The 26,878-nt window shown below is 38.3% G+C and overlaps 1 protein-coding gene across 2 annotated transcripts in view; it reads right to left on the bottom strand.

The window, feature by feature from the left end:
- Positions 1-26,878, bottom strand: part of lg21h8orf34 (linkage group 21 C8orf34 homolog) — a 77,539-nt gene that overhangs the window by 38,427 nt on the left and 12,234 nt on the right. For both annotated transcript variants that reach the window (XM_044105343.1, XM_044105345.1), the window contains exons 2-7: positions 22,605-22,749; positions 21,619-21,750; positions 18,223-18,342; positions 16,841-16,869; positions 15,681-15,844; positions 11,911-12,077 (exon numbers count right to left, since the gene is read on the bottom strand). In XM_044105343.1, coding sequence (XP_043961278.1) covers positions 11,911-12,077; positions 15,681-15,844; positions 16,841-16,869; positions 18,223-18,342; positions 21,619-21,750; positions 22,605-22,749 — 757 coding nt within the window. The remainder of the gene's footprint in view (positions 1-11,910; positions 12,078-15,680; positions 15,845-16,840; positions 16,870-18,222; positions 18,343-21,618; positions 21,751-22,604; positions 22,750-26,878) is intronic.

The raw sequence follows: 26,878 nt of genomic DNA, 5'->3' as shown, positions 1-26,878 counted from the left end.
TAGTCAACTAATACGACCTAAACATTTCCATATTCAGTTAAGGAAACCTAAATGGTGTATTTTTAGCCATTTAAATCTCTGAAATAGGTAAGTTTAGAAAGGTTAATAAGTGAGCAAAAATGTGTGCCAGCTAAATAGTACAGACTAAAATGCACATATATTTACTAATAATGTATAAACATCAGTTAATTAATGGAGCCAAAAATGTGGACTGGTAAACGAAAATAAGCATTTCTAGCCATACTACTACAAGAAGGAATCAAAATGTCAGCTAGTCCACTAGTGGCCACAAGCCAACAGCTGAATTTCAAAGTTGATTTTATTGGAATTATAAATTAATTTTTTACTAAAAATATTAGTAAAAAATATTTTTAGAACAATCAAATAAATAAATAAATTACTTATTGGCTCGTAATACTACTTTGGTTCCATAAAGTCTAAAATGTGCATTAGCTAACTTGTGGAATCCTCTTGGCCATAATAGACAACTAGCCCACTGAAAAGCACTTATTTACTAATTAAATTGTAAAGTCCTTCTTGTTGAGTAGAAGAGCATTAGTTGGACTAGTAGAAACTTTTCTGCCCCCTTAAGTGAGCTAAAAAAAAAAATAAAAAATCAGTTTAACTGTGCACAAAAATTGTACAGTTGTTAACTTGTACAGCCCACAAATGCTTCTTAGTTAACTTATTAAACAATGTTGACTCCTACAGTTACAAAATGTGTGCTTATTAACAGGCTAAAGTTTTCTAGCTATACTAGTGAACTATTGCTTTTTTTAAATAAAACTGTGTTAATTTCAAACTCTATAGCTCAAGTTCAGAGGTTGTCAGTCAACTATGTGGGAGAAAGGATTTAAAGACTGTATTAGCTAAATAGAGCACACTTATGTGTGAATTATAGTTGACAGTGTTCTACTCCAGCTGCTGTGGGAAGGACAACAATTCAAGAGGGCTTTGCAGGCTCTACCAGTTGACTTGTTGAATATTTAAGGGGTCCAAGAAAAATAGTAAGCAGAACATGCCAACTTGGTAACATAAGGATATTTATGTCGACATGGGATCTAGTAGAAAATTATCTTTGTCATAATCTGACTTCACTTCAGGTCCAATTTGTTGGGGAAAAAAAATGGAAACGGTTTTACAAGAGCAGCAACAGATTGAGCCAGTGTTGGCAAGTGTCTTTCTAATGGAATAAAGAAAGCAGAACTGATAAATGATATCAAGAATGCCGAATAAACAGAAACAACTCGCCATTATCAGTCACCCTGGATGTAAGCATCAGAGCAGCCATGCGTCAGCATGACGACTATGGACCAGACATGACCGATAAATAATAATGGGTTTGCTCTGAAGACACTAGGGGGGAAGGGGAGAACGGAAACTATTCAAGCGATGCAATCCTAACAAAAGGCCTGCAAGATGTAGAATTCCGTGCCGCAATCACTCACTCACAAGTATAAAGCCAGAAAGGAGTAAGAGGAGGAGAGCACAGATAAAGTGTTTGTGTGCTCTACTCTCCAAGTTTCCATGTAATTTAATGTTGTTTAAATAGCGATGGTCTGACTGACTCTCTGCTGCCCTTGGTGAAGTTAAAAACAGCGCGGGAGTCATAATTAGTGCAACAGCTTCACAAATAACTTAATGTACACCTTCTCAAGGGATGCGCTGACAGATATATAGGGTGGAATCATCCAAAAAGCACCGCCGCACACATAGAGTTTGGGAGACACGCTTTCACCAGCGCATCCAATCCAGTGCACTTCATGCGCTGTAATCCACCGCGTCTCATCAGAGCGAAATAATTGAATTTTCCATTCTTTCATGAGTAGCACCGACGTGTAACCGCAAAAACAGTGGGCCCTAATTAATAGTTTGTATGCGACAGACGCGTTGCAGCCAAACATCATGCTCTCTCTCTCTCTCCCTGCCTTCCCAAACGCAGGGGACCCACATCTGCGAACACATCATAGAGCAGCAAAGGCGGACCTCACAACTTCTGCTGCCCGCACACACGCAGCCTCCCATTTGTGTTTCATTAAGCGCCTCAAATGCGCACACGTCTCAGCACAGCGGTTAGTCGTCACACAGACATCTTTTGAAGTGAATCGCAACAGAGACACATTTGTTTGGCTTGGTAATAAAAACAATATTCCAACGTACATATCATAATTATGTTTCAGCTTTCACTGGCACCCCTAACTTTGAAGCCCGCCTCGTCTCTTTGTGCCTGTAAGGACACCGCTGTAAAGCTGTAGGCCGCTTCTGCTCTGAGCACAGCAATAAAAACCCTGATCAGAATCAGATGGGGGGGTGACACATATGAGTAGGGTAACATCACAGCTCTGAGGTCTGTGGAAAGTCTTATCGCAGATCTTGGTGCGAACCTTCTTTTAACTTTCCCTCTAACCACAAATACTGCTTCGATTAGAACATTGCTGTAGATGTAGATCCCTGATGTGCTGATGCATTACAGTGCTGGTCATTACGCTCGGTTCCTGAGCTGTTTTTTTTTTTATTTTATTTTTTTTTTCCTCGGGGTGTGTAACTATGATTTTTAATGCATGAGGAGTAACAAAACTTTATTCCGTCAGGATCAATGTTTCCACCTAAGCACAATCAAATCAAAAGTAAAATGGTTTTTACTAGGGGTAAGTTGAGAGCAGCTGCTGGGAATTGAACGTTGTACTCTTATTTTCTGTGACTGATCAACAACACATGCAGTGCATTTTTGTGAAGTGAAAGGATACATGCTTTTCAATTTTTTTTTTTTTTTTTCTGTTTTTACAACCACCTTGCACTGAAGAAAGTCTTTTGGGGTATAACTCTGCCAGCTTTTCAGACCAAGAGACTGACATGGCTCCCTGTTCTTTGAAATAAAATGGCACTAGCTCAATCAGACAGGATGGAAAGCAACTGAAAAGTGATTTTGAAATCTTGCCATAGACACTCATTTGTTTTTAGGATTGGACTTTGACTGAGCCATTCTAACAGATTAATTCTACTTTGATCTGATGCCCTTCCTTTGCAGATTTCATTGTGTGCTTGGGTTCATTGTCCTAATGAATGGTGAACTACCACTCCAGCCTCACGTCTTTTACAGCTGGCAGTAGGTCTCTTTGTGTTTAGATCTACCCACCTTCCCCATCAACTCTTTCTACTTGTTGAACAGAAGCATTCCCACATACTTGTGCTGCCTCCACCATGCTTTAGGCATGAGCATGGCGATGTCTTCAAAGTGTTGTGATGGGTTTTTCTGCCACAAATTGAAAATTGTATTTTGTATTAAATTGCATACAAAATTGCAGTTTTGGTCTCATTTGACCAAAGAACATTTTTTCTTCTTCTCCTCCATCAGATGTTGAAAGCTTTGTTTATTTATTTTTTTCCCAACTTAACCCTGTTTTAAAACTCTCCCCAACTTTTTCCCAACCACATATTCACTATGTGGTTGGCAACTGGTTGCATTAGTTTATGTGGTGGGTATCCAAGTTAAAGAGATTGAATATAAATGCATGCAAAACTTTTAGGATTTAAATTTAACATCTATCTCACGCAATCAACACACTATTGTTAGGTTTGCAATGTAGCACAAGATCAAAATTAAAAAGGTATGTATGAATACTTTTGCAAAATACTTTACATAACTATGCCAGATGTAGCTCACATTTGAATTATTGCAACAATTGTTATGTTGAATCAGTGGTTTAACGAAGAAGCCCAATGGTTTCTGAAATCTCAGTCTTGATGCAGACAGAGGCCAGGAAACAGTGATGTCTCCCATCTAAACAACCTATAGCAACATAATGCATCCATTCATACAAGACCTCTATCTGTAGCTCTAGATAACGGCAACGTATCTTCAGATTACATACTTGGCTTCCTATCTGCCATCTCCTGCTTCTGTCTGGCTACACAGCCACAATACAGCACCACTGTATCCATTCAGCACTCCTCCAAGTAGTTTATCGTCTCCGTTAATCTGTGGTGAATAATCAGACGGGACATGCTGGCTGGTACTAAGCCACGTGGAGTAAAGTGTTGCCCATAGGTAATTGCTTCCAGTAAAATCACAGCAACTTGGATCTGAATTAATGCATCCGTCTGCAGCATGCAGACTTTTTACTGGCGTCAAATTGGCTTCTAGTAATAGGGAAGGCTCTTTCCACTGACAGGCTGGCAAAACCGTCGGAGGTGAGCCCGACCCTTTCCTGCAGGCACCTCAAGCGACAGATTTAGAGTTAAAGCAGCTTTCACCCCTGAAATATAGCACCGTATCTGTCTGCTTTGATACACCTCCTCTCTTCCCCTCAATGCGTCATGAAGGTAATGTTTTGTTTGTGTCAGTTTACACCGTTTCCACGGTAAATGCTGTGTTTTATGTTGTTTGGGCAACGATAAAGAAGGCGGTGGAGGCGAGGGAATGTACGTGCGGTGTCAAAAAAGAAAAAAAAAACAGCTTCTCTCATCTGCAGCCGAGCGTGAACACACAGACATATTTTAAATGTAGATGAAGTTAATTATCCACAACAGGAACAACTAGCAGTCTTCTTAACAACTGTATAAAGAGTGGGTTCAGATTTAACGTAAGACTGGCAATTTATTACACTACAATATTCTAAATCAAAATAAACACACTGGCGTGTCTCTACATGGCTTGAACATTTCTACAGTACCATCAAAAACATCAATGCACTCCATAGGGATTTAACTTAATACACCAACAAGAAGGAGGGAATAATTGTTACAAAGGAAGAAAAACGTACAAATAAAAATCTGCAAAGTTTGGAATCCCTTTCAGATACTTGCTAAATTAAACTGTCAGCTGTCTTCAAAAATAATCTAGTTTGTAATTAGTTATGTGTAATATGGTTATAGATCAGGGATAAAAATGTGGACAAAATGATAAAACAGCATTCGAAGCCTGGAACAGGTTACAGAGCACTGCTCAATCCATCATAGTCAGAAAACAGAAGAATGGCAGAACGTGACCTACTAAGTCATGGTCATTTATCTAAAGCAGCCTTCTGCCACTTTTACAGCCATTACACTAAACACATTTTGTGTAGAGCCACACAAACTCAGTGACCCCACACAAAAGTTATGCTGCTTTAAAAGCATTTACTTTATGAAATTTAAACATCTGAAAAACAGAACTAGAATTTAAATTCTGATACTCTTTGGGTTTTAAAGCCAATACATCTTTATGAGGCAGGAATGGCAATGATATTTTTTTTAAGAGTCATTGGTTTCAGTGTAGGGATGCACAAAGAGTGACATGCTGTCATGGTCTGAAGTTGGTAGGGTTCGTTTCTGCGTTTCCACTTCTGATGATTTCCTTGTTTATGACTTAATTCTTCCTTATTAAGTCAATCATTGAGCCTAGCTTAGTAGTGCTTGCTTTTCCATTAGATCAGAGTTTTTTCCTTGGTTATTTCTCCCTGAGGTCCTTTCATGTTAATTAGCCTCTTTCTCTCAGCCTTCCTGTCTAGTGTCCTCATAGCTGAACCCTGTTTACCAATCAGCCACCTGTCAATAAATCAAGCTTTCCAGTATTTAAGCTTCACACTCCTGGATTTGTCTGTTTTGTTCCAGTCGCCCTGCCATTGCCTGTTGTGTTCTCGGTTTTTCTGCCAGTTTTCCTTCCATAGCCATCTGTAAATTTTTATATTTGTTTCATTAAATCTCTTTAATACATCTCTGCCTCCGAAATTTGCCTGCAGTTTGGCAAAGTCAAACTGCAACAACTCCGCATTATGACTCATAGCTACGGAGCAATAAGTGGTGGTCTCCTGATCTAAACTAAAACTGGGTAAGGAGAGCAATAATCAGAGCAAAGAAGCAGAGGATAAATATTGAGGAGCTGCACAAATCCACAGCTCAGGTGGAAGAATTTGTCAACAGGAAAACTAAACCCGCTCTCTGTGGGAAAATGGCAAGAAGCAGTTATTGAGTCATAGGATGTCCTATATTGCAGTTTTACTCTCTAGCTGTTAGTGTACTTTAAATGAACTCATCAGGTTTTCAGAAGCTTTATGACCAATTATAAAATCACACTCAGAAGCAACGTGACCAATGATGTAACATGGATCACCTTTCAGTTAAATATTCAGCAGGGTAAAGTAAAGATCGCAAAGAGGAAAGAAAAGAAGCTCACTTTCCCTTTTCAACGCAAAGACTCCACTATTAAATTGCACTGTACTGCAGGCAGCACTCGATCGGGGAGCGATATAACACACTTAACAAAAGGGCTACACACAGGTAACGTAACTCATCCGTCAGTCACCGTGTCACTCGGTGTGTGTATCAAAGATCAGACGGCAGCTTTATCTCGCCCTCATCTTGTCTCCATCAAATCTTCGCTGCTGCTCTTACAGCGTCTACTCGCATTTCAGGATTTATGCCAGAGTGCGTTAACACACTGACAGAGGTCGGGCCGGCTCATGCAGGGAGGTCTGATGGCTGTCACATAATGTTGTTTGAGCTCTGCTCCTCTCTGGAACAATGAGAGCGTGTACATGAGACCAGTTCTTCTTAAAATCCTTCACCACATGATTTTTCTTAAAGCAGAGAGGCTAGACGCAGATAAAAGCTTAACATTCTCTGCAGGTTTTGCGTTGGTGGATAATGCCTTTTGAATGCCTCTAAGAACGTATTAAAACTAATATTTACTAATGTAGATTTTGAGGATCTTGACGAGGTGGAGTGAGTCCGGCAGCAACTTTCCAGCGGGGAGCCGGCAAACTCATTGACTTTTCCATTAAAAGCCTCACTCCAAGGCCAAAATCTGGGTGTTTCTTCCCACAATCCCAACTTCCAGAAGATAAGTTTATAACTGGGGTCTCATGGCCACCCTAAAAAAGCTAGAATCTTGTCATTATCCAATGTTTCTACAAGAACATGTGAGCCATATTAATTTCCAGTATAGCTTTGACTGCGGTTAATGCTAAATGCAGACTTAACGAAAAGGAAGAAGTGGTACCTGAGGGAAACTGGAGTATCAATAAGAGCTCCAATTATTTTTCTCCTTGGAAAAATCTGAACAAAGCAAATCATGCCTTTACTTTTAGAGCTGTAATAAAGTGAGAAAACTTTGGCAAGCTTAGCTGTACAACCATTCCAAGAGAATCTTATTATCCCATAAATCTAAATCTAGAGATTAGGGAAAAAACACACACCCAGTATGGAAAACACTTCATACACGGAAATGGTGATTACTATACTTATTTCTTTTGAAACCTTTTTTTTATTACACAATGTATAATCTCTGGGTGTGTCTCTGTCTTTCTGTAGGCTCAACAAGTGGGACTTTTCTGCCACCTATTGGCCATCTGGAAGTGCGTTTACTGCTCATTGTGGCTCCAACATTGCTTCTCAGAAAACCCTGACTGATCGCAGCCACAACCTAGAAATATGTAATTTCTTACCATTATGACTGATCTTGTTCCTCTGATCTCTTCCTGTGCAGCAATAGTTAGATCAATGCCATTTCAGTTAGATGTTGTGCTAATTAACAGTAGAACCCAGAAGCACTATACAGAATATTTGAGTTTATGGCTGTGTTTTATCTACAAAAATATAACAAAAAGAGCAGATTAATTTTGCTGGGTAAAATCTAATTGAATCAGCCGATGCAATGGTAAAATCAACTCAACTATCAGACACTGTGATGAAATATTTCCACCACCAGATGTCAGTCTAAGCAAAGGTTTAAAGCCTCCAATCAATTTTGGTTCTGACTGAAAAATTTGCTCATCAGAGCAAATTCAGCCATCAACCACTGGGAAAGCACTTAAAGATTTATTTGCAATTATTTATACCAATTTTCACCCCAGCAGCAAAATATGCCCAACATGTATGTGTTGGCCTCTGGTGGGAGTCAAAGCACCCTGGAAAAAAAAATGGAATAAGAATTATTAACTTAAATCATTTAGAAAAAAAAAAGTTAAAGAAGTGTATAAAGCAAATGCCAAACCTTTAAATTTAATTATTTTACAAAATGAAGCTAGAAGTATTAAAATGTGGACCTTGGTGAACTTATTTATTATGATATGAGGATACACTGTCTAAAAAAGAGAGACCCTGCCATATTCACTGACAGGGTTTTATTAAGTCAGTGTGTGAATTTGTGCTTGGATGGGTTCCTTTCCTTTTGGCTTCTCTTCAAAATGGGAAAGACAAGAGAATGTGTTATTCATGGAAGAACGGTTGGCATTAATTGTCATGAATAATGAAACAGCAATAGGAAAGTGGCTGCATGCCTAAACACGACTGTATCTACAGCCGGAACAGCTAAAGATGAGTTTCATCTGAAACCATCAGAACAGGTTTATTTTTATTTTTTAACCCAGGATTGTAAGCGATTTTAAAAGAAGGAAAAAAGCCACTAGTTAGAAAACTGATGAAATTGTTTCAGTGCGAGAGTACTGTGAAGAAAACAAAGAGGATTTTTTTTTTTAAAGGAGCTTAAACAAGTTAAATAGAGGTCCCTGTGACTGCGCAGGGTGCTATATTTGGACCACGCCAGTTTTGAGAAGTCGAGTAAATGTTTTAACCTGCCTGTTGACAGCAGAAGGAAAACAATCCTCTTATAAGGTTAATATAAAAAGCTCACATTCTGTCAATGCTTTAGCATCTAACATGTAACAAGTTTACATGTGGAAAACTTCTTGAACAAGTTGCTGAATACTACATTGTTCTTTGTGTTTACCAGCTGTATAAATAACTATCATGTAAGCCCAGCCTGCTGAGCTACTCTTGTTTTTAAACAGACAAGTGTTTGCAAGATCTACAATTACGCATTCTGCAGACTCAGAGGCAGTAAACACAGAAGACAGAGTCTCTGGAGAGCTCCATGACCAAGCCTTGTCAGAGGATCACAATTGACCTTGCTACATTGTTTCATCTGAATTACAACCTTGGACAATAGCGTAAAAGACATGAGAGAATATGGCTGAGAGGAAGAGTTATGATCACCACGGGCTATCACAGACCACCAACATCTTGTTTTATGGTTGTATCTATCACTGCGATGCACTGCTGTCCTGAGCTTTGAATGTATATACAGATGAGACCTTGGTGCTCTGACCTGTGAAGGGTTCGTTCACTGAAAGCTACAAGAGAAAGAATTACGCAGTTACCGACAATCACAAGAAGAAGAAGACACTCTGGACATACGGGACCTATTTTTTACTTTTTGGTCAAAATATCCAAATCCTAGAGGTACACCTCAAAACTTAAAATATAATTCAAAAGTGTTTTTAGGCTTTTATTGTCTGTAAGTAATTTTATTCACCCAAATTACAAAAAAAGACTTGAAATTTTTCACCGTGTAATTAATCTGTACAATAAAATCGTTTTGTTTCCTAAAACAAGTGACAAAAAGAAAAATCCACTTTTTAACACTAATTATTTGAGATGTACCTGTATGTGTGATGGAAAATTAACACTACACATCATCTTGAACAAACCATCCGCACACCGAAAAGTGGTTAATGTGAAATAGTTGAGGCGTATGAAACATTACACATACTGTAAAATGTGTACAGATAACCATCTTGTCTGCAAAGTTTGTTTATTAAACAACCTTTGCAGCAATTAAAGTCAGCAATTGTTTAAATTCTCTTTTATGGAGAAAACTTAATCTAGCATTTCGATTTAAACAAACCGCATATTAACAGTGTAAATATTTCTGTAAAGCCCACTCTGTACAACCTGCATGCGTTTTGTGTCACATCAATAAAGGAATGCAACCGTCTGGCAAACAGATCTTACTAACAAGCAGGAAACCCATGACCGAAGTACAGAAACCGAAGAAATACATAGATTGTGTTTTACTATTTCATAATAACTCAGACTGTTTGATAGGCACTGAGGCAGTATAATTGGAACACATGTTAGACACAGAGAGAGTGCACTGGTGGTTGGCGTTGCTCAAAGTAGCTTTGTATGTCAGCCATTTCTCTGCTAACCTTGGTGACAGTCTGCACAAACACTGAAATTCCCCAGTGAGCAACGACAGGCTATTAGTTACGCTTTAAACTGATCTTTTTGCCACCTGCTGCTTTTCGTGCATATGTATGCTCTTTTTTTAATTAAGAGATTCACCCCTGCTGATTCAGATTGAACAAAAAAAAAAAAATCTGAGCGTCAGCTCATTAAGCATTTCAAGCACTAGATACAGTTTATCAGGCATTAGATTCATGTGCTGCAGAAACAGAATGACAAGCACCTTTCATTGAACCAGGGAGAAGCAAGGTTTAATGTCAGATGCTCTTTCCATCAATCACTAGCCAGGGGTTGGTGGCTGGACTGGCATAGAGGAATATATGAGCTTTATCAAAAAGAGTGATTCTCTAGTTGTCATGTCTAGTAGGATAACTTGGCACCAGACACCACTTGTCAGCATGTAAATGACAACTATGTATATTGCTGCTTTACTCACTAAATTTCTAGCATGCAGTCATGCATTTCTGCAAAACTCTTAATTCACACTAGAACATTTAAATAAAGCGTAGGGCTGGACTTTGATTTTTCCATTGTGATTTTTTTCCCCTTTTTGTGGTCATCCTGTTCTAGATTTGGTTCTGTCTTATGACCTGCCTCTAGCCCGACCTCAGCCCCTCAGATGCCCTGACAATTGTCTCTAAAACATTTGGTATACTGAGCAGTTCATGGTCAACTCAATGAACACTAGGTGTCCAATAAGCCCCAACCATCATCCTTCCACCACTTTGTTAAAAAGTCGGTCAGAGAAGCATTGCCACACCATTTCTTCTATGGTCTTATTTGTTGAAAATACTTTGTTTTCGATATCTTATTGTGGAACTCTACCTATCTGAGGTCTAGTATTTGCAAATTAGCGGATTCTTTTGGGGGGACATGACTCCAAATTCTTTGTAAACAATCCGAGTATTCGCAGACTGGTTTTAGATCACATCTAAACATTTTAAAGTGCAGCTTGCACAGGTGAAATGCCTTGACGTAATGCTACTTGACATGCTGTTGGCTACCTTTTGCAAAGCAGCAAGTCCAGCCTTTATTTTCCTTGGAACTGAATGGCTCTAGATATTGTCTTCTGCAGCAGTGTCAAAAGAGTTTACACTGAAAATATTAAATGCATATTAAGGCATATTTGATGTCTGAAGTATCAAAATAGACAGCTATGAGCATTTTTATAGGGGTCTCAAGTGTTTTAGCTCTTTTCAGACAGCTGAGGTTCATAACCCTCTTGAATACCGGGCGTGCACAGTAAAAAGCCATGCTGATATTCTTGTTAGAAAGAAGTGGCTTTCTCCAGTTAGCACTTCTAAGCAAGTCAAGAGGAACTGTCAAGAGTTTTAATGCTGAACATGTTAACTGACAAGTGTATAGTCCGAGATGGAGTTTTTGAGGTTTTGCAATTTCTCTATATTGCATAATCCAACCAGAGGAGAATTTGCTGTTGTGTCCACTGTCTTGGATGATGATTTTACCAAGTAGTAAATCTTTGACTGTAAACTAATGGATTTCAAACTGTTTGGACATTCACTCAAATTTAAGATGTATGTAGACAGGATCATGTCAAAAAGGATTTAACAAAATAAAGTATATAGATGGTAACAAGATGATCTGATAACGACTAAACAAAACAAAAACTAGAAATACAGAGGAGCGTGATTAGTTGGACCAGGAACAAGTGGGTTTATCACACTGCTATAGAACAGTCACTGGGAGCTTAATGCAGCTGAGGAAAATAAACAAACAAACACAGGGATAAGCTAAATAGAGCTACAACTAATCCAAAAGAAGTAAAAAAAAAAATGGATATAACAGAGCAAAACAACTGAAACCACAAGAGCCAGAAAACATTTTGCCGACATATCAGTTTAAATCTGTTGCAGTTTTGAAAGCAGTGCATTGCTGTGACATTACCCAGAAGTTCCATGGCATCATCTTCGTCCTCAATCTCTTCTTCTACGACAGAGGAAGCGGGACTGTTTACCGAATCAAATGAGTCCTGGGACAACATGGCTGCCAAGAGCTTCTTGTGATGTTGCTGCTGCTCCCTTAGCCCTTTGCTTTTTATTTCCATCTTCAAGCTAGGGGCAGAAAAGAATTTGCAAATAGCCTTAGAATTACAGCAAAACCACATGATTTCTAGAAAAATATTTAGAAGTTGAATTGGTTGTTTTTGTGACGCTGGAAAGTTCTGTCAGCATAATCCTCTGCATCTGTAATCTATCAGGTGTGTGGCTCTGCCAAGTCAGCATTTCTAATAAACAAATGTTGCTTTTGCCTGGAATGGGTTCAAATTTATACGACTGCAGTCTTTGCTTAGTAGTCATAAAATAAATTCAGGTGTCACAAAGGTGGATTGCACCGTCTTATAAATGGCTTGTGGAGAGCTGATAAGATGAGATGATTGTGCAAGTGGCGAAGGCCCTGACAAGCAAGAAACAAAACTTTCAAACGGGAAGTCAAATGGAAGTTTTATGCTAAATGCGAAATGCTGTACTGTTTGGTCAGCACCAGAAAACCAGTGGCACCTCCAATATTGTGTTTTGGAATAAGCATTAAGAAGCCAGAAGACAAAATTGCAACGAATATCATTCATCTTTAGTTAAATTAATTACTACAACAGTCTCTTTACAGGGCTCTCTAAAACGTCAGACTGCTGAACCTCAACTAAAACTACGAAAGTAGAGCACATAAACCAGTTCTAATGTCATTTCACTGGATCCAGGTAGCCCATTCATGATAGTATACTATTGTTTTAATATTTATTCTATAAGTCTTCATTTCTCATTCCTGGTTCATTTTTAATCCATAGCTAACATTCGTCATCCTGAGAGGCTGAAGCTCTGGATATGCACCAGTATCCACAGAATTCATCTTCCTCTGTTTCTCCTTTCACTGCAGCACAAGTCAAAGGATTTGCCCTTTTTTTTTTTCACCATTTTTGATTAAAATAATTTTTCGACTTCTCATTTAAAGTGTAGCCATCGCTGACTAACCCAAATCAGTCTTCTTTTACAATAAATTCTTTGTAGGGCTAGCTTCTGCATTACACTGGGAAAATTTATTTCTATATCCATCTGGATGAGGGTTGTGGATCATAGCCCTGCAATATTACTCATTAGATCCTAATCTTCATTTAATGACTTCTATTTACAGCTAATAAAAAGGGATCAAAAGAGGACTGATGCTGTACTTTGTCATACTCGCTGTGTGGTAGTTGTGCTAATTAAATTGGTTTAGCTTGATTCTGTACAAGTCATTAACCACAGATGTTTCATCTGCTTGAACATGAGGACAGAGAGAATTACCACTGGAGACAAAAAGCACACAGGAAAATAGGTCAATACAAGTGATCAGCACTTTATTATTTCAGTTTATTTGTGTGTGCAGTTAAATACTTTCTCCGGGTCTTTTTCAAATTACAGAAGCTGAACTCTAATGGTTTGAACCTCTAGTTACAATATGAAGCTTGAAAACAAAATTATCTGTTCTTGCAACTTTGAAGTATAAATATATTCAAAGAAGACAACCAAGTACAATGTGTGCTGCTGTTACACATTAAATGAGAAAATCTCATTTAAGCAAATCATCAAATTACATTTTAAATCTTTATCAGTGTTTTTGTTGAATTGGCAGTGTTGCCTGCTATCAGAGTGGTTCTCATTCCTATACCTCAGGGCCTAAAATCCTTTATATCGGCCCTGAGCGCTTTTGCTCCAGAACACCTAATTCAAATCCCTGCATTACCTTCATAACATGCCAACAAGTGCAGAAACCTGTTAATCACCCACTCAAGTAAATAAGGTGTGTGTCAGCAGGAAAAATCTTAAAACATGCCGAGAGTCCATAGCCTCAGGATATGAGGTTCCATCATAGACATCACCGACAGATGAGCTACAATAAAAGGCTAACTGTAAAAGATTAGAGGCATTAAAGAATTGTGATTAGGCTCAGCTAAGCTTTTCAGAATATGGCAGTGCTGGTTTTCTATGGGTCTCAAAGTGAGCCCACACACTCTTCCATTTCCAAGTTAAATCAAGTGATTTCCCCATTCAATCCACCTATACAGTATCGTAATGGGATAACCTGTGTCTGTGTCACCTGAGGCCTGTGCATGATGTGTGGTTTTATATTTTTCCTTGTTTTAATTAGTCATACCGACCTTATAACACGCACAGTGCAAATAGACTCATACAAAAATACTAGGATCCAAATTAAGACTCATTCTTGAGTGCCTCTCCATTATGCTATCAGAACTAACTGACAATTACCGAGCCTTTGTTTCACACAAGCCTACTTTAATTATGACAAACGTAATAATATATATATCAAATATAAATTAATATATCAACTTTTTGTACCATTTGAGAATCATGTTGAGCCTTGTTTCAAATAGAAAAGAGGGAAACAAAAGTAGGCCTGTGCACACAAAAATGGACATATTCATTCATTCCTGTAGGTGAAAGCTGATATTTTTAGACTGAATAGTTTGCAGGCATAATGACACATAGTAAGAAAGAGAAAAAGAAAACATGTTATTTCTCTCCCATAGAAAATACTTCTGGCTCTTTATCCGTCTTCTCATAGATGTTTTCATAAAGAGAGATGTTGTAGCGATTACATTTTAATAATGTTAAGTCGTTAAAGATATAATGTTAAGTCGTTAAAGATGGTTAGGTTAACCAATTTACCCAGCCTCTCTCGCCCAATGACCACTGGAAATACGCATCAAAGGACCAAAAAGATCTAAAGTATTATTGACATCACTTAATGTTAATGTTTCAACATTTCATGTTTCTAAAAACGAAACATGAAAAGGAAAGATGTTTTAATTTTTGCTTTTTTCTAAAATTTTTAAAAAGGTGCAAATATTTATGTGGCCTTTTAGGAAAATACTATGTAAACTCGCAAGAGCTTTGCACTTCAGTACTTTCAGTAAGTAATAAAATTATGAATTCTGCTCGCTGCCTAAAAATCCTGAAAGAAAATATCCAGCAATTACTTTTTGATCTGCAGCTGAAAAACTTCAGTTCTGCAAATGGGGCAGGCTGCAGAATTGTTATTTAAAGCGCATCACCAAGTTCATTTCGGAATGGTTAAAAAAAATAAGTTTTAAAAAGTGTAATCAAAGTCTGGCCTTAAATGGCTAGACTTAGTATTAACAGCTTCCTTAATGAAAAAAAAAAAATCATCACCTCCAAAGTGCTTTCTGTCACAACTCAGGCTGTATTCATCTGATATTGAAATTTTATCATGTTTGATGACCTCAAGCATGCGAGAGTGAGAGAAAGAAAAAACAGGACTGAACAGAGGGAGAGTAAATACCGAACCTAAATTTTCCGTATATAAATAAAATGAATTTAAAAAAACAGCTTGAAAGTTCGATGCAGAATGCAGATATTTTTTGCAGTAGAGGGTACTTATTATAATACCAGACACAAATTCCATTGGCATGGAGGGCAGAGAAATGAGGTTAGCTTTAATGTGAAATTGGGTTGAGGCACTATCATAGCAAGCATGTTGGAGAGGGCCTTTGAAATGGGATTATCAGAGCCATTCGGATGGGCATTCCTCAGGCTGGCACAATGATAAGACTACCTCCTCATGTTTAAATAACCATCAGCTCACTGAACTTTATCAAGTTTTCAGCTTCTTTTTCCCTCCACACAGATCAGGTCACTAACCTTCGAACAGGGCTGTTCTCTCCGCTCCAGCACACTTCGGTTTTAGCTCGGGGGACGGGAGGATGCAGCATCTCAGCGGCCAGCGGGTCTGCGTCGTTGTCCTCGCGGCCGACCCACTCGCCCACCACCCGGGGACGCAGAACTGCGTTATACCCCAGAAAATGCTGAAACGGCAACAGACATGCATAGAACTGCTAGAAACTCAACCACAATTCAGTTTTAAAAAACGCATCCCACTGCCAGATTTCTGCCCCAAAGACAACCAGAAATATTTAGCTCTATAAAGGGGAAACTACCTCTACTTATTCACTACATTTTTCTATGTAATCCCTTCAAAATATGCTGAAAATGTAGTGTCCCATTTAACAAAATGTGCCAGTCAGAATATGATGTTTTTCATTACAAGCCATCACTTCCAGATGGAGCCGCTCCAGCCCGGCTGCCGCTGCGCTATTGTGTTGGGAGAGAATTGGACAAAGGCAGGGCTTGGGGAAAATGTTTCTGGGTGAGGAGCACAGCAAAGCAGCAGACAGTAATGTAGGACATGCTTTTGGAGATATTACTCTCATATACAGTAAAGCTCAAAAGGATTCCTACCCCTGGCAGATTTAGATTTCCAAATGATTTTCATTCAAACAAGAAGTTTGTCTATGATGAGAAATGAGACGGGTATCTCATAGAAGACAATCAAAGACCATGGAAAATGAAAACTGGTCTTGGAAAAACTATTATGCATCTGTTTTACTTCTACTAATAAGTGATATGACCAAATTATTTCCATTAGTAAACAATGGAAATGGTATGTCAGCAATCAAGAATCTTTCTTCAAATGGTGACCAGCCTTCTGAATGTTTCTTCTGGTATTCTGACGATGTATCTTTAATGGAGAGCTCAAAGTCTTTGAAGTTGCAAGACCTCCTTGCCATCACCCTAATCTTTAGCAGCCTATGGCTTTTAGTCAGAAGAAACCTGTTGGTAAAATTAAAAGATTAATTTATATCCAAGTCTACAGCGTTCTGAATAATGATGGGCTCAACTATTCAACAAGCAAAAAAAAAAAGAAACAAACAAACTCTGGTATTCTATTATGATACTTAATCTTTTTATTTAATATCATGAGATGCATTCTAGCAATATTTAGCTGTTTAATATCTGCTTACCTGGTCAAGCTCATCAGAGATTGCAATGCCTGCAAAGAAAATAGCAGCAGAATTTAACACCTCAGGGAAGCAAAAAATCAGTTTAAAATCAACTTTTTCTTCCATAGCGCTTTTAAGATCATCTGTTTCAGTCATTTTGTTTTTTTTCCCCATGGATTTATCATTTATTGTGGTTTATTTGAAAACAAAGAAAAAAACAATAAAAAAAATGTTAGGCTATGATGGATGCCATTTTTGCTATAGTTCTTTAATATGCCTTGAAGTTTAGTTTTCATCACAGTTCCAGTTGTTTCAGACTTTTTTTAATAATTGCGCCGACTGTCGTCATTTCCCGACTTACATGAATACCATGTTCTTCAGTTAGATTATGATTTAATTTTAAAAGATTTAGAATTAGAGATCACTACCAAATAATAAATACTGAATTAGATATGATTAAACTTTTTTTTTTTTTTAAGTTGAGTTAAATTTCTCAAGTAGCAGGAGAAAAAGATCCAGTGAGCAGGAGCTGAGTGGATAAAAATGCATTATTGATATCAGATGTCAGACGAGATCGGCCATGTTCATTCAAAATGATAGAAAGGTTAGAAGAAAGTTATGCAGAATACTGATGGTGAACACAACAATAAATCTTGAAACCAATGGACTACAGCAGAGAACCCCACTGGGCAAAACTCCCATCAACTCAGAAAAGGAAAAGTAGGCTATTATTCAAAAAAAAAAAAGAAAAAAACAAGTACAAAAAATCTAAAGAATTAAAACTCGACTTTAGCACATCGATAAAACACAGTTTGGTCCAATTAGTCTTGATTTCAATAGCAATATTCAGCTGCAACATGTGTCGGCCATTAATCTGCAGCTCCTGTTTGATGATATCATGACAGTATGAATCAAGAGCTCAAAGGAATGCTTCTGAAACCTTGCTGAACCACCATGAAAAATAAAAAGCTTTACTACCAGCATTTTTTATTATTTTATAAATAAACAGAAGATACAGATGCAAAGTGCAGTGGAAAGTTCACCTGTTTAGTTAGCCCATTATTTCACAAGTGAGTGTTTCAGTTGATATTATATTGTATGTTTACAATAGAGGGCTATTACGTAAGGAGCAAATATCTAGAACATGCATTTTTTTATTATTGTTGTACTATACAGTACATTTTATGGTAACCCAGATTAGTCAACTTCTGCTTGAAATTTTAAATTACACTCTAAAACTGCAAAATGTAAAAACCCTAGGCTATACATCATCTCCCAAATTCATGCATAAACATGTAAAAATAAATCATTCAGAAACTTTCAACCAGAACTGTGTGTATATAAGTATAAGAGTCAGCTGGGTACGACACACACATGCAATCTGCTGATGTGCAGTCACTCACTTCGTGACAGGCTCTCCAGGGCTTTGCCAAGCTTTTTGCTCTCCTGCAAGATGTGGCTGAGCTCATCAAAGTCCCGGCTCTCCCTCCAGTCCCAGGACGGGCACTCCACTGATCGCGGCACTGGAGATCACAAACAGAAAAACAGACAGGATGGCTTCCTGTAGGAAAGAAGGCTGTTGTTTAGCCCTCAAAGATAAAAGCCCTCAAACTAAATGCCTTAATAGAGTATTCAGCCTTAATCCTTACACAGTTTGCCACAGTACCACCACTAACTTCAATGTATTTTATTGCTATTTCATTGCATTTGTATTTAGCCCCTCTGTCAATATACCGTGGAACTACTCATCAATTCTGCCCCATCTCTCAGTTCCTGTTGTACTAAAGCATCCCCACAGCATGATGCTGCCACCTCCAGGTTTCGAGGTGGTCATGGTTGGTTGAGAGTAATATGCAGTGTCAGAAGTCTTAAGTTCCTCCGAAATAAAATTGCTTATTTAGCTCTGTTCAGCTTCACATCACTTCCTGCTCAAAAAAGAAAACAAAACAAAACAAAAAAAACCCACATCCAAACAACATGATGCTGCCACCACCTTTCTTCAAACTGGGCATGACATCTTCAGGATGATATGTAGTGTTAGTTTCCCACCTTACAAAAAACTGTAAAGAAAACTAGTTCTCTTACTGTGACAGCAAGATGATGTGAAATGGAGCACTGGCAGAAAAGTCATCCCTTTAGTTCCAGAGGGACTGATCATTCTGGTTTGAGGCCAGGTGACAGATGCTGTTACTGTCTTTGATTCGCATAACAACTCAGGAAATGACCCACATACTGCAATGAGATCTTGCACCAGCTGCTTTTAAACGATGGGTCATTTATAAAACCGTTTAACACAAACAATAATAATGAAAGGGAAAGAGCAACAGTCTTTGACAGATCCAACACTCTTGTGCTCACACACAGTTCTGTTTGAAAAAAAAACATTAAAAAGCAAATGGCTACCGAAGACACCAGAAATTGATTCACTTGCCACAAAACCTCTAAAGCACATTAGAATGAGTATAATGAATGTGTAAATAAAAACCTGCACAAACCAAGCAACAGCCTGGAATCACAAATCTAGACCATAGTGAACATCTGATAGCAGAGCTGCAACAGTCTGTTGTCCTCTGCTCTTGTTTACCCTAACTAAGCTGCTTGGTGTTAAAATAACTGTAAGCACAGAGCAAATGCTTCTGGCAAATCCAGGCTGGAGGGGAAAAATATTTCATTAGCTTTGAGAAAAAAATGGGCTGTTCTGTTCTGTGCTTGCCTCCGTGTCATACTGCAGAAACAAAGGGTTGCGCTGACTCTTAATAGCTTACATCAGAGAAGTGAGCATGTGAGGCATAAACCCACATGAGGCATTGGGTGCTGCAGTGTAGTTTTGCTACTCTTTATCGCCCTACTGAGCTGCTCTCTCTCTCTCTCTGGGGTTCCTAAAGTCCTCATGCTAAATTTATAGATTTTTTCACACTCAACTTTTAGGCTCTCTGTTCTTCACTTTGGAATTTAAAGAGATCATGATTAATTAAAGGTAGATACATCTAGAGGATAGGAAGAGAAAAATGAAGGAAAGATAAGATTCAAGACAGGAAGGGAGTAAGTGCACAATGGAGGAAAGCAATGAAGGAAGGACAGAATCAAGGAAGGGAGGAAGAATACAAGGACGAAAAGAAAAGGACACAAGGCAGGAAGGAAACAGGCAAGATAGGAGGTAGTGACAGTAGGACATAAAGACAGGAAAAAAAGTGGAAAGTAATAATCCATGAAGCAGGAATGTCCAAAATGTGGCCTGGGAGCCATTTGCAACTCCTGGACTGATTTTGAGTGGCTTTGAACCACAATTTATAAATAATTCAAATTTGGCCTTGAAGCACAAGAGGCTGATGCAGATGGAGAGTATTTATCATCATCTGGAAAAAGGTTGTTCTACCAACGAATTAAAATCACATTATAATAAAATGCTATGTACAAAACAAAGAATGAGTCCTTCAATACCCACATTTTTCACTTTTTCTTTAATTTCATAGTTAATAAGACTGTATTTGTCAAGTGACTTTTACTCAACAGTGGACTTGGAACAACAGTTTAGTTTCAATCAATTTTGATTAAAAACAGCATTTACAAGAAAGACTTACCCTAGTCTCGCTGTCAATCCCGAGAATAAACTGCTAGAAGGAATTTGTAAACTGCATTTCTTTCTTTTAATAAAACAGACATGCAAAACCCATTTTACATTGTTGATCTACAATATTTTACATAGCCCACAACTACTTTTTTTAAAATAAAATATTGCATGTTTAGTTAATTGTTGAGCAGGTAAAAAAAAAAAAGAATTGACATTTTTAGGCCTGTGAGAAGTTTTGACCTGATTCTTGCTCCTGCGTGGGTGGTAGGACAGGCAAGTGTAAAGAAGGAATCAGGAATTCCATCTGTGTGCAAATTCGCTCAAAAAATAATTTTTATTTGCCGTTATTGTTTAAATTTTTTGGACTGCACCGACTTTCTGTTAAAAAAAGGACCTGAGAATAACCATTTCCAATACTCTTATTTTGTCTTTAAACACTGGAAAACACTGACATCATATCCCAACCCTAGTTTCATATAAACATTTTCAAAAGCTCCATGTGCTCAGGCTCCTATGCATGCATATTTATTATCGTCCAACTTGTAGCTTTAACATTGTCATACTGAGCATGCTTGTGATGCACAACACCTACAAAAGTATCTTTATTGCCTTCCTTTATTTTCAATTTGCTGACTGCACAAGCTCTGCTCATCTCCACATTCGCTTCCTCCGACCACAGCCTAAAATAGACTTGGTCTGGCAGTGACGGAGCTCGGTGTTAAATTATTGAGGCAGTCTGTGGCTCTGCTGCCTCTCCCGTTTGACCCGCCCTAACTCCCTCCAGCCTCACGCTTCAGTCAAACATCACAGTTATGGTCATTTATTTCCAAACTTGCTAGGAAGAAGAAAAAAAAAAAGAGAAAGTACCCGAGTTTCTACATCTTATTCTGCGAGAATGTTAGGAGCTTGTGAATAATTCACTTCAGTGTGTAGCAGCAGGGAGGGGGAAAATAAACGAGGAGGCACTTTATAATGAACTCATCCGCAGGGCTCCAGGAGGCTGGAAGGAGGACACTGTGACTAACTTTAATTAGACATAATTATCTAAAATTAAAATGAAGATGAAAGTCTATGGAGCATGTAATTGGGAAACAAGTGATACAACACGTTTTAAAATTCTGCAACTTTATGATCTAAAGCACAGCGAGCAAGTCAGAAGGATCAATTGTACCTGCAAAACAATCACAAAGGTAAACTCTTAAAGACGAATGGAGTTAATTAAACTTACAAGATTTGGATTCTGGTGAAGGTGGAGAGATGCTTGAAACAGCCAGGTCACTCTTTGACTTTTTTGGTTTCTTTGGAGTAATTTGCCATGGCTTCTCGAAGTTGCTGTATTCTCTTCGAGTGTTTTTGTTTTCTGTGAGGACAGAAAGGGACAGCAAGTCGTGAGAAAAATCTGGATCTACACATATATACAGTGGAAAGCTTCCTGGATATTTTGGATGTAAATGTATACTGATCAGGGAAATAGAGTACCATGACAGAATACATATCCCTTGAGCCCTTTCAAATCTCCTCATGCTACATCTACACACTTGTATGTATTTTTCATGAAAGTGATGGATAGTGTTCAGAGAACAAGATCAAAAAAGTGCATGAAACTGCATTCAGGTCACTTCACTCTGATATTCCTAAATAAAGTAATGTGAAAACCTGAATCTGCGTATGAACTTGAACACAACATGGTGGTGGTCATAAGAGTCCTAATTAAGATGAAAATGACAAATGTGTAAACCACTTTTGCTAAGATCTGTGCTAAATTTAAAATTATTTCAAAGAAAAATCCCGGAAAACATTTCCAAAGAAATACTTTTTATTCAGTTTCAATACAGACGGAAGCATTTCTTAATTTTAAGTTTAAAAAGAACAAAATCAACCAGAACATCTGCCTTTAGCCAAAATTTCACCATAAGGAGGATTTTAAAGTTAGTTTCTCATTAGACTAATATTAAAATCTAACACAAGTATTGTTTATTAGGAGACATGTTTCTGCAATCGTTAAATTCTGAGAAGTGGCACTTTTTTGTGTGTGTTGCTAACACCGGTTAGCACTGTGACTGAGCAGAGGAGCAAGCCAATCCGACTGGCTTCCCAGCATGCAGCTGGATCACAATTCAGTCAGTTACCTTTCCCGCATGCAAGTTCATACTTTCAAGGTAAAGGTAACACAGAAGAGGCCATGTGTGACTTTGAATGCATGTTTTTACCAACCAGGGGAACTCTGTGCCCACAGAGCTGCTGATCCAGAGAAAGCTCTGTGCAGTTTTCCTGGGCTGTCTTGCTTGGTCTGCAGGTGATCAATAAGAAATGGGATTGGATGGTCTGGAGTCTCAGTTATCAGCTTGGTCATCAACTCCTACAGGAGCAGAGAGAAACATCAGAAGAAAGCTGTTCATAAGACAGAAAAATGTGGCCAATGGAGAATCAACAAGTTGAGTTTGACAAACACAATTCCACATCTCCGTGGTTTATTTCTTGCCAACTTCTCTATGAAGAGTTGCTAGAAGGGTTTATATTTGGAGAAGATTTACTAATTTACAGCACTCTGTGTCAAGGTCTTTAAACTCAAAAAAGTCGAGGCAAGCAATATTCCCCTTTGTACCAATTAAATAGCAGCAAACTTGCATGCTTAGACCTAACTGCTCACGAGTAAACAAAAAATTTCACCATTGGGGTAATCACTTGTTCTCTGAGGCCATGTTTTGTTTTTCTTCACCATCTGCTACACTGATTCTGATGAAACAGGTAAGTGTTATAAAGTCTAAAATTTTTTTAGGGTTGCATGGTAACAATACATGGATAATATATATTTTATAGTTGTCAGTATTTGTATAAAGTCTGACCATCTTTAACTGCTCAGAGGGTTCCCAATCCGTGGAGGTCAAAGTTTGCATAGATAAGATCTGTGTCCAAATTTGCTCAAAGAAACAATTTTTGCTTGCTGTTATTGTTTTAATTTTCCACGCTGCACCGACTTTCTGTCATCAGCACAACCCATATCACTTGCAACCACATTCACAGTGCCTTGCAAAAGTATTGATACCCTCTCATCTTCTTCACATCATTTCACACCGCTGTAACCCTTTCATGCATTTGTTATTTGGATTAGGTGATAAACCAACATATACTTGAATAAATTGCAAGAAAAATACTTCATATTTTTATTTGAGGCATGCATTTGCATTCAGCTCCCTGAGTCAACACTCCGTAGGTATACTTTAGAGCTTGTTTCCAGAAGCTTTACACATCAGAAATAGCTCAAGCTCAGCCGGCTTGGATGGAGAGATTCATGTAAACATCAACTTTCTTATCACAGATTCCCAGATGAACTTGTGGATGTTGCTTTCAGAATAATGTGGAATTTTGCTCCCATCTAACCAGATCAATCTACTCCGTGTGCTTAATATGTATAGCACATGGCTTGCAGCAAATGTTAAACAGTAATAATTTTGGCTTTATGTCAACGTAATTCTTTTTGCATCTCCTCCGTAAAAAGAAAAGAGTTCTCAAGTGACTGACTGACAGTAGCTCCCTCAACACGTTCTCCCACAATCGCTGTGGCTCTCTGCTTGCTAAAAGCTTGGAATATTGTTTTATAGTCGAACCCTGCTTTCAACGTCTCCACAATGTTATCCCTGGCTTGTCTGCTGCGTTCCTCGGTCTCTGTGATATTGCTGGCTTACAAATGTTATGTAAAATCTCAGAAGACCTTTCCAAATCAGCTGTATTTACTCTGAGGTTGTATGACATGCAGGTAGATTCTTTGCTACGTCTGTAAACAGCAAAGGGTTACACTGACCTTCATGGGTATTCTAAAAAAAAAGAGGCATCATGCCACTTTTCTGATTTTTGTCAAGAAAATTGAAAACGTATACTGTTGCTTCCACTTGAGATTCCTGTAACATAAAATCTCTGTAAACTACACTGAAGTATAAAGTTGCAACATGTTAAAATGTGTTAAAGCTGTTTTGAATATTTATGCTGTAATGTTAAAGTTAACAGACATGCTCATTAAAATTAATAATTATCACTAATAAGTAAAAACTGCCACGAGGAAGGACATTTTCAGAGAGCAGAAAAAATGAATTCACACAGGGTGTCCCGGCGACAGGTGCTGGGGGAGGAGACCACCCCCTCGCTCTGCAAACTAATTAGAGGCTGATCAAAGTCACGATGGGAGCTCGTCACCAAATGAGCAATCATGTCCTAACTAATCACACCCAATGTCTGCACTACACCTCCTCATAGGCAGATTAATCTAGTCAATGCCAAGAAAACGTCATAATACACAAGATATTATGCAAATACAATAAACAGACTGGTCAGAAATTTGCAGTCATGTTATAAACTCTGGCTTTTGTAAAAATGACCATCAGATTTGAACCAGCTCTGACTTCACTAATTATAATGTAAGATATGTAAAACCTTCAAAAAGACCATTTCTGTCCTTCCTGCCATTAGTGCTAATTACTTGTGACAGTAAAGGCGACATCATGCTATTGCATGGGAGACCACTTTCAAGTTTCACCATTTTAAAAACAAAACTGTTTAAAAAGTTTACATTTTAAAGCATTTTTAACATGCACTGTATTAGCTTTTAGCAACATAAGTGCAACTAGCGATGGACTCAGTGTTTGTGTAATCCTTAGAGAATGAACACTCTTACTTTCTACAGGTAAAGTATCAATCAATGACATTTTAAAATCTCAAAATAAAAACAGACGTTACTCCAATCTGCCTCCATGGCAGCTGACCATGAGTCTTGTTTTCACTCACTCTTTGCCTCATTGACAGACGTATCTCTAACAACTCTGTGCTTACTTTGGCAACACCAACACAGACTATGAAAACAGCTAACCGTGTTCTTCCCTCAACAACAGAATCGACACCGAAGAGTGCCCTTATGACAGCAAACTTGGGAGTGATGAGGCATGAAGCGCATCCACTGACTGGAAAATAATCTGTAGTCTTTTTTTTTCTTTCCCCAGACTTGACAAACTATTTTCCAGCAACTGTATAAGTAAAATTGTGCATTACTGGGATATGAGAATGAACTCTGACCGTTTGGTCAGAGCAGCTGAGCAGAGCTTCTGCATCGAAGCAAAGAAGCCATTAGTGGGCTGCAGTGAATTGGCAGTCCAATATGACTTCAACAGAATGCGTGTGTGTGTGTGTGTGTGCATGCAAGAACCTCTGACCACATGCTATATAGTAAACCAAATCAAGTAGCTCTCTTAAGAGGCTGCATGCCTTTGCCCTTGCAGACATGTTTCCACATTTATATGTGTGTTTTAAGGGGTGGGAAGGGACAAAGCTGTATTATAGCAAGCTCTGGCTGTGCTTTTGTGTGCTCAGAAAGCTAATCAAGTAATTGTTCAGGGGGACATTCCTGACCAAGCCCAACAGCTGTGACAGCAAACGGCATGTGAATGGACAAACAGGGACAGAGCTGGCATGTTTCCCTCCAAGCTGCAGGTCCAGCTGTTTGAACAGAGGAGACGGACACACACACACACACACACACACACGCATTCCAGCAGAAGGTAAAGTCATGTGCATGCTCATCAGAGAAGAAAAAAGCAACATTCACAGTAAGGCTTAAGTTTAAAGAATAATTATCTTTCTTCAAAAGATTATTTTTGTGTTTTCCAACGCATACATATAATTAGAATGCATGATGCATGGTGGATAGCAAAACAGATGGGCATATGCCAGGGATTGTTAGAAAATGGCAGCTCTTCTGGATACATCTGTAGCAATCACCCTCATGCAGGGGTTTATTGGGTGGTGTCTCAGGCTGATGGCTAACTTGGGGGATACGATTTATCTTTAGTGTGCAATACTGTGAGGCTGATTCCAATCCAACAAATTAAGATGATGGTCTAACAATGAAAAGTTTAATGTAGCTACAGGAGTGCCTAGCTGAAAATGATCTGCAGATTTGATTCAATGTTTAATCTGTTACAAATGTCAGGAGTGTATTCCATGCAGAGTACAACTAAACACAAAAAAGTAGAGTCTAGAGTAAGGGTGGAAGTCCAGTGCTTGAGAGCTATCCTGCAGTTTTTTAGATGCTTGCCTTCCCCAGCACACCGTAATCAAATGGATGAATTCCCTCAGCATTTTGTCTTTTTCCTGTCAAGTTTTTTTTATGCCATGACTGACATATTTAATTAGAGACCACTTAAGAAATTGAATAATACTGCAGAAACAAACTTTCACCTATAGAATCTTCAGAACTAGTGCAATTATGTATTTTTTTAGGTCAAGTGGTAGTTCTTGTATAGCTCAACTTGTTGCCCCCAACCTCTACTATTGAACATTGTCAAAACACAATTTTTTTAAACTTCCCGGTTGGCAGTCGCTAAAGGTACCGTTCATAAATAGGGATACTTCCTCTTAGCAGGGTCAGCAGAATGCATTTAATATTCTGGAGAAAGAAACATAACTATAGAGACAAGCAATGATTTCCTTTCAGAAGGCTA

The sequence above is a fragment of the Gambusia affinis genome, linkage group LG21 (genome assembly GCF_019740435.1).
Source record: "Gambusia affinis linkage group LG21, SWU_Gaff_1.0, whole genome shotgun sequence".
Taxonomy (NCBI): domain Eukaryota; kingdom Metazoa; phylum Chordata; class Actinopteri; order Cyprinodontiformes; family Poeciliidae; genus Gambusia; species Gambusia affinis.
Note: the sequence above shows the minus strand (reverse complement) of the source record. Positions and strands in the feature narration are given on the sequence as shown.